At 36.8% G+C, this 14,595-nt stretch overlaps 1 protein-coding gene across 2 annotated transcripts in view; it reads right to left on the minus strand.

The window, feature by feature from the left end:
* Window positions 1-2,465: 2,465 nt before the first annotated feature.
* The window catches only part of LOC117292281 (ras-related protein Rab-40C-like), a 41,506-nt gene continuing 29,376 nt past the window's right edge, over window positions 2,466-14,595 (minus strand). For both annotated transcript variants that reach the window (XM_033774280.1, XM_033774281.1), the window contains 2 exons: window positions 12,619-12,841; window positions 2,466-7,685 (listed from right to left, as the gene is read on the minus strand). In XM_033774280.1, the coding sequence (XP_033630171.1) occupies window positions 7,450-7,685; window positions 12,619-12,841 (459 nt within the window). In that variant the 3' untranslated portion in view covers window positions 2,466-7,449. The remainder of the gene's footprint in view (window positions 7,686-12,618; window positions 12,842-14,595) is intronic.

Below are 14,595 nucleotides of genomic sequence, written 5' to 3' on the forward strand. Positions count from 1 at the left end.
AAAAGCCAGGTTTAGAGTGTTAACTTCATAGAATTGAGATGGTAAACACAGTATGATGCTTAGCAAATTCCGTTGCTCACCAGCTCTATCAAATTGGGCTCAGGACTCAAACTAAAACCTGTAAGCACTAAAATATTTGTTGAGCACAGCAAAATAGTATTCAGCAACTGGTAACCAGCCAAAATGACACTACTTAAAACATTTATGACTGGTACTTTACTTTCCTTGCTTAGCAAACAAAATTACTGAAAAGCTTTATGAGTTGGGCTCTTGTGATCATGTGACAGAATTTGATTTCAAAATGAGATGGTTAAAAATGATACATTTGGCACTGGTTTAATCTCCCTCCAATGGGATTCACTGTTAAATAGAAAAATTGTATCACAAACTTCTCATTTGTCAACTTCTGTGATTGGATAATTAGACTTCAAGATAAAATTATACATCATAAGAATCACATGGTGTGATTTTTTTGTGAACAAAGAATAAACAAAAAATCTTTGGATAATTAAAAATCAATTTTGCGGAGTTTCAATTCTTGCATGGTATTAGTTTGTGCATAGTAAATGGACCTCCCAAATCACTGCTTTTGGTTTTGTTTAAGATTCTGTATTAAATCAAAGCTGTTATTTCTTAACAAAACAAACACAATATTTCTTATAAATACACAATGTGCCATTTAAAACAGCAGTGCAAAACAATTTGCATCTATTTGCATAACATTAAATATCTGATCATAAACACACAACACAATCAGATTAAAAGAAAGGAACACCACTCAAAGCTTTAAGATGCTGGACACTATAACAAACCTGTGAAAATTTGAGCTCATGATTGGTTGTCGAAATTGCGAGATAACTATGGAAATAAAAAAAACCTTGTCACACGAAGTTGTGTGCTTTATCAGATGCTTGATTTTGAGACCTCAAAATCTTATTCTGAGGTCTTGAAATCAAATTTGTGGAAAATTACTTCTTTCTTGGAAACTACGTTACTTCAGAGGGAGCCATTTCTCACAATATTTTATACTGTCAACAGCTCCCCATTACTCGTGACCAAGTAAAGTTTTATGCTAATAATTATTTTGAGTAATTACCAATAATGTCCACTGCCTTTAACCTTTGAAAGTTTCTTCAAAAATAAGCACTTTCATTTAATTTCAAAAAAATCAATTTCAGAAAAGCTGTGGAAACTTAAAGGTGTTGTGCCATCATGATTAAAGCAGGTCTACAGGCTGTTCCTGGAATTATGAACTCTCACCCATTTACTTCAATTGATCTTGAAAACAAAACCCATTAATCAAATTTCGAAAGCTTAAGAAGAGAACATAGATAAGGTGGGAAAAAATGTACAAAGCCCGGGAAAAGGTCATGCAATGAGTAATAGGAAAAACAACAGAACATGGGTAAGATTTAAAGCAAGAAAAGGGGCAAGAATAAGGCAGAAAATAATTCTTTAAGCAATAATTCAGAGGGATTGTTTAGCGTATCAGCTATTGTAAAAACTCAACATTAAGAACCTTTTCAGATGACGTTACTCTAACATGCTGGAGTGTTACTAGAACCAAAGGAACACATGCTATGCAACACTAAGCTGGATGGCCATACGTGTGCAAATTATTTATCTGCATAATACTAAACACCAAAAGTGTGACGTCAGTGAGAAGGCACTATGATGAGTTTCTAAATAGTAATTAAATAATCTTTTAAACGCTGGCTTGTCATCCAGTGGTGTTCCTTACTTCCTTTCCTTACAAAACAATACAAAAATGCCATCTAACAAAAGGTCAAAACTATCTAGTTCCTAGAATTCATGGTGACAATCACTGTGAAGTGAATCACCAATTAATTAGCACCTGTCTATTTGGAATGCACCTGTGTCTGACAAGGGCACCAGACTAAAAAGCGATCTTTACAAAAACAGTAACTAAAGAGTAAGACCTTGTGTCTTGATGCTGCCTACCATAAAAACCAACAGAAAACTCTGCCTTTGCATAAATATTTCATGAGTTAGCAAGAATAAAACTCTAGTTTGAGAATCTTTAGTAAGCATGAATTCGCACTACCACATCATCATGTACCTCTAAAGGCAAAAAATGTTGTTCAAACACAGTAAGCAGCACCTCGAAATGGTCACTCTGATCCAAATGAACGCTCCTCAACATTCCATTAAACATCGAAGGAAATCAAGTCAATGAAACTGTTTAATACAACAATGTGAGTTGGTTAAAATTATTCACTAAGATACCTACAGAAATAGCTTTGGAATCAAGTTTCTATTCACAAACTTATCAATACACAAACAACATAATTTGAAAAGGAATTTCAACATCGCTCTTTCTGAATCTGTTTTACAATTTACACTTTCCCTACTTCTTGAGTCGGTAAAGGATACAGGAAAGGAAGGAATCAGAAAAGATCACAATCGTTTAATTGCTTGGAGAGTTATGTCTTGGAAAAAAACTTCAAGACAACTACAGTTTTAGCTGACTTCTTAGCAAACACGTAAAATTGCTAGTGTACATATTTTTCTGGAAACCAAGATGTTTAAACGCAGAAAAGTTGCTTGTATTCTGTTATAGATGAAGGTTGTAGAGTAACTAATCAACAGAGGATTGCATATTGTTTTTTTCTCTCTGGATGCTTCAATTTTTTTATGACATTAATTTTTTTTTGATATTTCTTGGTTTCTCAGATTCAATGACATTTGTCTTTGAGGCCTTGTTACCTACAACTATAAAAAACAAAATACATGAACTGGAATTATGCAGCTTTGACTCTCAACTTCTTGAAAGGAAAGGTTTTATACTTTCTTTGAGAACCAAGGTACATATCAAACTTTACGAACAGATCTTTGGTGAAAAGTAAAAAGAGCAAACTTGTTGCAACAGTTTAGTTTGATTCTGTCAATACAAAAAGAGCATTCTCATAAAAGTCAATAGTAACCTTTTACCAATAAATGGTACAGAATTTGGAATTACAAATCGGCATATTTGGTGACATATGAGCAAAAAGGTCATCACTCAGGTTGTTTTTAATGACATAACCTGATAAAGAGGTCATATCTCACATAATATGAATATCTGATTGGTTTAGAGCAAGGTCATATCTGTATCATCCCTTTAAAGTTGTCACTTTCACATCTGACTTGAATCAATCTAAAAAGGGCTAAAGGACTGCGAAGCTATTAATTTGAAGGCAGCCTTAATCATTCATCATTTGTTTCACACCAAACAGAAACGAAGATGACACAACATTTCTCAGGGGTGAACACTGATGTATTACAGCTCATGGGAAATTCATTATGCATCAGTAAGAAAACACAAACAATGAGCTACTTTGAAGTGTATTTGCACCTCAAAAATATATGAACTAACAAAAACTCTGAAGCCAGGGGTAGCAACCTCTATTGACACACTGGTTGTGAAAAAAGCTTGTATCACGATTCCCTTCTACGTAGCCTGCCACAGTATTTTCGTTTTTTTTAATGCAATTTCTTTTAGTATAGGCTTTCATATTTTGACAGTCTGTTTGTTGTCATCTTTGTTTAATTCTAGCCCAATGTGATTTACTTTTAATCAGTTTGATGGGCAACATTCAGGTTGACAAAAAAGAAATAGAAACAATTACAGTTCAATAGAGACATTTCCAAATCAAACGCAAACTTCCATACTTTTTTTTATAAATGTTTGTTCACCACGCAAAATTTCAATTCTTATAAAAAGGCAGCAGCTATTGTTATGGCAACCAATTAGGGAACTTTTTTTTTTAAACAATTTGTTTTAATAGACTGCTGAAAAGACAGACACTTTACTTTGAAAAAATATGCACCAGCGATAACCAAGACCCGATTGCACAAATTGAAAAGAAGATTAAACACAAACATTAGAAAAGCTTTGTGAATTTTGTAGCAATGTTAAACCAAACAACCCCTCCTTGTATTAGCAGAAACAGCAGGGGTGAGAGTCATTGTGGACAAAACAAGTCTGAAACTAGGCCTCAAGTTACAGGAGGTATGTTGAAATGATGGCATTTTTACCATTTGGTAACCCCTTAAGTTAAAGATCCACAGAGATTTTAGTAGAGAAACAGACAAAGCAGGATTTCTTTAAATGTGGAATTAAAGAAATAACGGCTGTTTTTCTTCCCCAGGCTGACATAAAAAGTCTGAACTCAGATTAAAGTCTGACATTTCTAATTCCTGAAACAGGACACCAACCAACATGTCACACAACAATTGTATTGAATTTTGGACTGGTGTCCTGGCTTTTTTAAGAATTTTAGCTGAATAAGTCTTTGGCAATGTAAGATTGATTGATGAGCTTATTCATCTTAGGAAAGTTTTCATAATTTCTGATATCGGGTCTTGGTTTGTCTTGTGGCTTCTTCATGCTGGAAGTTCTATTTTTTTTTTTGCATAACTTGTCTCTGCTTCTTTCTCATTTTGGGCTTATCTTAACGGCACAGTAGAAAATGACGCCTACATGGAGCCATAAGCGCATAAAGAATTCAGCGCTTACAGGAAGCCATAAGCCGAATCGAATTCAGTGCTTACAGGAAGCCATAAGCCGAATCGAATTCAGCGCTTACAGGAAGCCATAAGCCAAATCGAATTCAGCGCTTACAGGAAGCCATAAGCTGAATCGAATTCAGTGCTTACAGGAAGCCATAAGCTGAATCGAATTCAGCGCTTACAGGGAGCCATAAGCTCAATATTCTGTGGTAAGCAGTGCCATGACTATTGGCCCAAATCTTCCAATTTTAATGTATTGCTGCTTTTACTACCAGACACTCTCATGCCAATATTGAATACATTTTACAATGTTGTTGTTCTATACACAATTCTTTTATATATATACACAGAATATCAGATTAATTTATGCACCATTTGTGAATAATGGGAGCATCTGTACAAGTCTATTTACAATGCTATGAAAATTGTAATCTAACAGAACAACAAAAGACAGGATGGATAATAATTATGTACAACAATGGATCATTGTTACCTCACCTCAGTTTCATCCCACTGTTCAGCATGAAATGAAGCTCGGTAAGCAAAAATAAACAGGAAACCAGCTACAATATATATACATTTTGCATGTTATTATGGCTGGTACCCGAGTCTGCTGAGCAAAATACATTGTGCTTAGTAGCTCTCAAAGGTTGATTACATAAACAGACCAAGGTCAAGTTAGATTGGGGGGGGGGATTCAGAGTCGATATTACAGTTTTTCAGATACAATGAAACTATCTTAGTATGCAACACATAATTTTAAACTACTGTAGTTTGCATATATGTTGATTTTTGATAATAAATCAAATAATTTCCAGCAGTGACAAGAAACCAGTCATTCAAAATAACTCTCAACATCTTCCCTTCCAGTCTCTGATTACAATGTGAGAGATTTCAAGTCGTAGTTTCTAAATAACTTTGCATAAATATTTTTCAAAAATTTTCCCTTTCTGCTTCCAAGTCACATTTATGTTTCTTAATGTGACCTCAACGCATAGCCCCCAAAATACAGGCCAAAATTACTAAGAAGTCTTTTAACTGTTTTAGTGACCTCTTAGAGGATAGAGTTCATGGTAATGACAGCCAAAACAGTCATTGGTTTCAGACTGGAAATAAACCTTTTTACTTTAGTTTAAGCATCCAACTACTTGGTTTGCATTATGAACGCCATCTACCTTCCCCTAATGTTGAAAAATAAATAAATACAAACAAACTCTTCTTCCCAACTAAATTTGTTCTTCCAGTACACCCCTGGATAGTGTACACAAGGATCCATGATATATCACAGTTTAAATTACCCTTTCCTAACATTTCAGTTCACAGTTCAGGTCAACAACAGTCAACAACAGTCAACCGAAAGTAATAAAATGTTTCACTTCTGCCCCAAGGGGACCGACTTCCTGTGAAAATTTGCAGTGTTCAAGGTCCTTCAAACCTACGTCCCCGAGTCTGAACGCCTGATGTGACTCAAGGAAAGCTGTACTCCATGATTCAGGCTGAGTCTTGGAACAGGAACTCCTACTTCTTGTCTAGATTCTTCAAGGTCTTTAACAAATCTTACAAATTGCCTCAGAGTTTGTTGCTGCTGGTCGGAAGATATGAACAGCGCTTCCTTTTTTCAGCTTCTTCAAGGTCAGCAAATAATCTTGCAAACTTCCTTAGAGAATTTACAACTTGGTGGTCGCTGGTGGGAAGATTAGGAAATGATGAACCCTGATGTATAATAACCCATCTGAATGTCATCACGTAACCCTTTCATGCACCGTTAATTTTAGTGATAAATTGATACGTACACATTATTGTGGTGTATTACTCATTATTTTTGCAAATGGCGACACCCCAGAATCAAGTCACAAAAGCACTCTCAAGAGTCCTGTTTCCTACTCTACTTTGTGGCCGTGCGATCTTTTTTCCATTTAATAACTATTTTTTGTGAAGGGATTTAAGCCGATTGCTAGCCACCGGTCAGAGCTAGAAAGAGTGCACTCACAAACATTAGTAGAAACATGCCTTAAAATGTGAAGAAACAAAATCACAAACTTAGACAGGTCCAAATGTTCTAGAGTTGCTAAGAATAGTTAATGGCCTGACATTTTGATGCCAGCAGATCCCTCGAGAAAGACTCTGCTAAGGGGCGAAACGTCAGGCCACTATAATTCATCGGTAGGCAGTTTGCAACAACTAATCTTCATGATTGCTGATGCATGTCCTTATTTTAATCATAGTTTGGCAATATAGTTCTGATGAGTTCATTCAAATCAGTTGCAGCTTGTGGTTGTATTTTTGAGGATTAAGGGTAGCTTAAGTGTCAGGTGGTCAACAGGTGCACAAAGCAATATTCGCTGGATAACCCCGCCTTATACAGATCACAATTGTTTATGTTCCGGTTTGTAGGGTTTCATGAAAACGAATCTTAGAATCTGCAATGCAGAACTCTTCAATCTTTGACAATTGGTGGATGTAAAAACTAAGAGTGGACTAAGGGCTACAACTTATCAAACACAACAGATTATGTGGCTGCAATCAACAGCAGGCCTCATACTTCACACGGAGGCAACGAGGGTGATTGCCTCCATACCCCCTGTTCATTGCCTTGGTGCCCATGAAATGCTCGAGTTTAAATTTACAATTCAGGATGCCCTAAAAAGAAAGGCATTGACACGCCTGCAACAGTCTTTTCAGGGTGTATATCCTTATCCGGGTATTGAAGAGTGTATCAAAGCTTGGGAACTTGGATCGACGAGTCTCCCACTCAGAAGTACAAAGCTGAAAACCACTTTCCATGGGTCATAAAAACAGGTGGTGAAAACGTAAACATAGGGTTGTACAAGTCTCCATCCAGTGAAACTAGTTTCAGACAAGTCTTTTCTTAAGACAAAATTTTGTATCATTGAGGAATCCGATTCCGTTTCACAAGGAAACTGTTGTCCATATATATCATGATATAATACAGCTCTTTCTAGATGAGAATGGCGGGTCTGTGGCATTTAAAATAGTTCTGCGTTTCTTTAAGCGAACGTCCAGTGGGGGCAGCATGTAGCGGTACATGTGATTGGCGTCGGCGAATGACTTGAGACGTGATCGCATCTGAGGTGGTAGAGGCAGTTTGTCTATTGTATACGTTGATGTGCAGTTGACGATAACACGGCAACAGTAATCTTGAAGGCTCAACACTGAAAATAGAGAGAAATGTACATGTAGAATTGATAAGAAACAAGTAAACTAAGTTTAATAAGCTTAAAGATTCAGTGTTTTTCCAATAAATAGTGTCTTTATGAAAGTGGGGGAAAAAGCAGACCTTAAAACAGTTTAAATGTCTCTGTGTTTGATACCTTTCAAGTATAATTATTAAAATATATGACCTGTACAGTTGAGTACATACAATTTTCAGTTCATTCCTGAATTTTTATGGTACACGTATTCAATCAAAAAAGCATTGAATTTGAAATTTAACAGAAATTTTGTTAGAGTAATGATAGAGACTCAGTTTTTTTAACCCCACCCCCTCTTTCTTTACCTAGGACTCTATCGATTGGGAATTGAGTATATGACAAAACTGAATTAAACCTTGGAGCACCTCTCTAAAACTGGGTTGCAACTGAAATTTCAGTTGCTGGTAAAAAAAAACCCAGAAAAACCCAACAAACAAACAAACATCTGTTGACTACAAACACCTTATAGCATATGGTGTTTAAAGACACTGGACACTATCGGTAATTATCAAAGACCAGTCTTTTCACTTGGTGTATCTCAACATATGCATAAAATAACAAACCTGTGAAAATTTGAGCTCAATTGGTCGTCGAGGTTGCGAGATAATAATAACAGAAAAAACACCATTGTCACGTGAAGTTGTGTGCGCTTAGATGGTTGACTTCGAGACCTCAAATTCTAAATCTGAGGTCTCGAAATCAAATTCGTGGAAAATTACTTCTTTCTCGAAAACTATGGCACTTCAGAGGGAGCCGTTTCTCACAATGTTTTATACTATAAACCTCTCCCTAACACTCGTTACCAAGGGAGGTTTTATGCTAATAATTATTTTGAGTAATTATCAATAGTGTCCACTGCCTTTCAGAATTAATTGTTATTTCCTGTAACCCATGTTGATGTATTCAAGACATTCAACTGCTCCTTTAAAGCTGTGGAGTGAGCAATGACAATGAAGTCACTGACTCATTTTCCTCTTTGATGATACTTAGTTTGACCCTTACTAGGAATACACAATGCATTATGGTGGTAGGATACCAACCCAGAAAGAATACCAAGGCTCTATTACAAAAGGACACCATCAATTTTAAAAACATACATAAAAGGTGGATTCAAGTCAAAATTTTAAGGTGACTTTTTAAAAAGTCTGATCCACTCTCGGTTACACTTATAAATGGTAGGCCTATAGAACAAAGGATTAGAACTGCTAACACATATGATTCAAACTATCTCTAGCCACCAGGCTAGCTCGGTGGTCTAGCATTATAGTGGTAAGCAGCTGCTCTAGCAATGCAAAGGTTGTGGGTTTGAATCCCACATGAGTGATTTGCCTATATTTTGTTCACTGAACTCTGGATAGTACGGTATGTATACAGTGCTTAATACACACTGTGCAAGGGTATCCTCTTTTAGGTTTACAACACATTGCTCCTAAAAATGAACAGAACCCTGGTTGAGATGTTGCCGTTTTTTTTTAAAGACTTTCTCAGAATCACCACTTATTACTAGAAGTTGAAAAAAGTTAACTAGTTTCAGTATGTCAGGAGGAATAATGTTTCAGCAGGATTTCTGATGATAGACACCTTCAGAGTGAAAGGTTTGTTATAAATCTCCAAAGTACCAAAGTCTCTGAATAAATCTGTTGGATTGATCTTAGCTGGTGTACTACAGTTCAACCTACAGATCAAGAAAGCTGTAGATGACCCATAGTGAGAAAGTACACAGTTAGCGTGTGACTTCAAAAACGGAGGAGATACATCTAAGGGTATTTTTACAACGGTTTAAAATGTTTTCCTTCAAAAGTGATCGAGTCTGCATTAAAGAGACATGTTGCCTTGGATCGGGCGAGTTGGTTTCTATGAAAAGCAGTTTTTAACCGTTGGTTATAAAATGCATGGTTAGAAATAAGTTTTAAAAGTAGAATACATTGATCCACACAATTATGCCTCGAAATTGCGTGGTTTACCTTTTACTTTGCGAAATAACACGATTGACAATTTTGTGGAGTCACAAATTTGCCCTCACAAAATTGAGCGCCGAGTTAGTCCAAAGAGAATAAGGGAAACCCTTCAAACTTCGAGGCATATTTGTGTGGATCATTATTCTATTTTAAAAACATCTTTCTAACCATACATTTTATAACAAAACGAGTTTTAACTGCTTTTCATGGACCAACTCGCTCGATCCAAGGCAGTGTGTCTCTTTAAGATTTTAAGTGAGTTTAAGTAAAAAAAAATATTTTAAGACTTGTGTCACTGTCGTGGAACTTGGGTGAATGTACGATTTCACCAACGAAACTCAATATCACTAATCAGTGAACTTGTGTGAGTTTCAAACAGGGCCCAATTTCATGGCTCTGCTTACGGCAAGCACAGAATCGGCGCTTACGGAAGCAGGGAATTCTTTGCTTACGGCAAGCGTATTTCACGGGTTAGCGGCGAGTTTTGGCTTCTGCGCGTGCGTACTCCACGTTACTAGAAATTCTACGCTCACAAGGCTAGCGCAGAAATTCTGCGCTTGCACGTAAGCAGGGAATCATGATTGAAGCACAGAATTTGGCGGTAAGCAGAGCCATGAAATTGGGCCAGGTTGGAAGGCTGTTGAAGTCCTCATACGTAGCCAACTCATTGTGGTTATGTTGCTTACATGTATAAAGCCAAAGTCAAAGTCTACTCCAGGCTAAGATCTTTTTTTTAAGCAGATTCTTTGTCATTTAGCCTTCATTTAGGGTCGAAATGTCAGACCATTAACCAATTTTTTGCATTAACACAATAGGTCCTTATGGTTGGTACACGTAAGCAATTTGAAACAGCTAATTCAATTTTTAAATATTTTTTTTTAGCAAATGCAAATATCACATTTCAACTGCAAAGTAATTAAATGTTGTTTCTTCATTTGCTTAATTAAGTCTGATTCAATGCAATGACCCACACAATAGTGTGATCAAACACTGACCACCTTCATACAAAAAAGAAATGAGACCAGTCATGCATTTGAGCAATCTGTACGTGCCTCAAAGCCAGAACAAACCATCCCAATCTGACAGAATTAGGACAGCAACCAGAATGGATCCTTTACCCCCTCTCTTCTCTTCAAACCTGATGCTCAAATTAATGTAGCAGTGTGTTTACAAGAGATCCGTTTACAATGCCGGCCAAATTGCCATTGTTGCTTGACAGACAAGATATGCATTTAGGTTAGTGTGATGGAGACGTTTGGGTTTTACCATGGTTGAACCATAGCCAAGTCCAATCATCTACCTCCAGGGGGAATATTACTCTCCATAATATTGACATGCTCCAACTTTGCACTTAAACTGGGGCTCAATTTCATACAGCTGCTAAATCCCTGGTTTTATGCTGACTGCGCAAGTTTCCATTTCAATGCGCTTTCAATAATTATTAGCATACAAAAAGGCATGCTTACATTTTGGTGCTTCCCTGTATGAAAATAAATGAAGTAACTGTGCTAATTCATGAAGAATGCGCAATCTGGCTCGCTGCCTAATTGTTAACCTGTGAAATACGCTTTAATTCATGATGAATTCACCTGCTGGCTCGCTGCCTAATTGTCTTGCTAACCTATGAAATGCGCTTAAATTCATGATGAATGCCCAAGCTGGCTTGCTGTCTAATTGTCTTGCTAACCTGTGAAATGCGCTTTAGAAAATTTTCCTGCTATAGTTATATGTACATGTAGCACAAAAACGTTTTTTGTTGCGCATAACATTCAACAACAAATCCCTATGGCATTTAAATACCTGTTTATTTTCCTCCCAACAAAATTCCTTTCAATGAAAAAAGAGGAATTTACCTGCGCTTATTTTGAGCCCCCCCCCCCCCAAAAAAAAATATATATATTCCACTAAATGGCTCAAGATGATATATTACATGGTCAGGTTGGGATAGTGGTTTATTTCATTTCCTTCCCTGGTTTGAATCACACCGGGGGAACTATAGGGATTGGGTTTTAAGTCCCTTCCCAGTCTGTGTGGGTTTTCCTTGGAAACAAATCTCTGTGGTTTTCCTCCTACATCTAAAACTGAAACTTCCTTCCTTGTCTTCTCCCAATGGGGTTCTTGACAAGTACAGAAATCAAGGGGCCTTTAGCTACCGGGTCATCTCGGTGCTGTAGTTGGTAAGACACTACTCTAGAATGGTAAAGGTCGTGGGTCTGAATCCCAGCCGAGCATTATGCCTGTGATGTTTGTATGGAGCTCGGGATAGTACTAAGTATTACAGTGCTTATTTGTTTCCCCTGATGCAAATTTCCATCTTTTATACAATGATTAAATTCACTTTTCTGAGAGTCCTTGGCTTCACAACCAAGACAATTTAAACGAAATGCAAATGAAATGAAATGCATCACGTGACCACAACCCATCTTTTTTTGGGAGAGTATCATCGAGAGAGTCGACCCAATGCATAACTGATACTATTGCTCCTTGGTATTACATCCAAAGATGGAGTAAGCCTTCACAAGTCCCCCAAAATAAGATTGGAACACCTGACCTACACAGTCACTGATAAGCAACTGTCATTTATACCAACAACCCTCTGTCCTTTTGAGTCCTTTATTTCTGGCAAAGAGGATACATGAAGAAGGGTTCGGGAGGGTAAAGATTGACCAGGATCTGGAAGTGTATTAAAAAAGTATCACGGCATCTAAGATGCTCACCGTCATCATTTTAACAATATAGAGCATGTTCACATGAATATAGCTAACTTCAACTGCTAACTTCTCTGCTATATTTTCACAGCGAAGAACCATGAGGAAACAGACTAAGTTGCGCTCACACAGAGTCGAGTGAACTTAAAATGAAAGTTGAGTGTCCACATTCACAACTGCGTACAGACAACTTTTCCAGACATCCCCCCTGGTTCCCCCTCCTCTTACCTTTATTTGTCCTCCACAGTCTCTCCATCCCATTGCGATTGAGAACCACCCTGGATAGTTCCGTCAGTGACTCCGTCACATTGTAATCACACAACGAACTGACTTCAAAATACTCCATGTCGTTCTTGATGGCGTAGATCTGCGCCTCCTCAGAGCTGACTTGCCTCTTGTAGGCAAGATGTAGTCGATTGCCGATAAGAATCTTAGGTACACCCGGTGCATGCTTAAATAATGAGAAAAGAGCAAGAGTTGGACTTATCAACTTCCTTAAAAATAACCATCACACTCATTTTTTAGACCACATCCGAGAGTAAGTTTTACAACTAATAATGATGTTCATTGTTTATAGACATACAAAATCCACAAGTTAAACTCTTTCAGTTTTGTTGAGGTTTTTCAAAATTCTGTAAACATAAAATGTCTTTGTCACCAACCAAAATGTACTCTTCTAATTTGTGATCATGCACCACCAATGGGCTGTAAAGTCGCACTTGCACATTGCAGAGCCTATTAAATTGTTTCGGTTTTCAAGAAGTCTTTGAGAAATCTGAATAAAAAAGTAGGTGGCTTTGAGAAATCATAACTTCGTCAAGAAAAGTCTGATTTAAATGTGGATGGTATCATTTTGAAGGCTGATTACACACTCTCTCCAATAATGCATTAATCACATAACAGTAAAAGTGTCAACTTTACAGCCCATTGGTGGTGGATGGTCACATTTGTGTTGCCTTGGTACAGTACATCCCAAAACCAATAGTATTTTGTTAGTGAAACATTTTGTTAGTAATGCCCTCACATGATGACACATATATTATGCGTTAAAGACAGTGGACACTATTGGTAATTGTCAAAGACCAGTGTTCTCACTTGGTGTATCTCAACATATGCATAAAATAACAAACCTGTGAAAATTTGAGCTCAATCGGTCATTGAAGTTGCGAGATAATAATGAAAGAAAAAACACCCTTGACACACGAAGTTGTGTGCGTTTAGATGGTTGATTTCGAGACCTCAAATTCTAAATCTGAGGTCTCGAAATCAAATTTGTGGAAAATTACTTTTTCTGGAAAACTATGTCAATTCAGAGGGAGCCGTTTCTCACAATGTTTTATACCATCAGCCCCTCCCCATACTCGTCACCAAGTAATTTTTATGCTAATAATTATTTTGAGTAATAACCAATAGTTTCCACTGCCTTTAAGTATGATTGATGACCCTTTTCAATACATAAACAACATTGTACATACATGCATGACCTTGGCACTGTACTGTACAGGTACAGATCACTCTAAACTAAAATTCAAGTAATTAAATATTACTGAACGGTTATCATGTACATGTACCATATTTTGTTTAAGTTGAAGTTACAGAATTTAATCGTCATTTGACACTTTTATTATTTGTGGTTAATGATTATGCTTGAAGGTGAGGGACATTTTTATTGTTTGTTTTTTTCATGGATATGATATTGCTGTTTAATACCAGCATTTATTCATTGACCGACTTTACTTATTTTATCTTATTTGTATATTATTCTTTTGATAGCAATCTGTGAAGGTCAATATTGTTTGAGGATTCAATAACAAACCCTAATCTTCTCTGACTCTACTTTGTTCATTACACATTAGGAAAAAACCCTGCGTGGTATCCAGACTACCAGACTACCAAAATGAACATAAATAAATTTGTAGTTCAAAAGGCACCAATGTTTTATTGGATCGATAGTGCTCAAGGAAGTGAATATTAAATAACAAATACATTAGTGCATTTTCTTCCACTTTCTCTAGAAATGTACATGTATTTTATTTTTTGCAGAATCCTATCTTGATGCTTGATGAAGTATCAAGCATGATTTAATAAGGGAATCAATGTGTGGTGAAGAGGTTTTCAACTAGTGGTTTAAGCCCAACGAGGCCTGGTTCTTGATAATTTTACCGAGACGAAGTCAAGGTAAATTATCAAGAACCAGGCCTCGGC

Source organism: Asterias rubens, chromosome 7 (assembly GCF_902459465.1).
Source record: "Asterias rubens chromosome 7, eAstRub1.3, whole genome shotgun sequence".
In the NCBI taxonomy this organism is placed as follows: Eukaryota; Metazoa; Echinodermata; class Asteroidea; order Forcipulatida; family Asteriidae; genus Asterias; species Asterias rubens.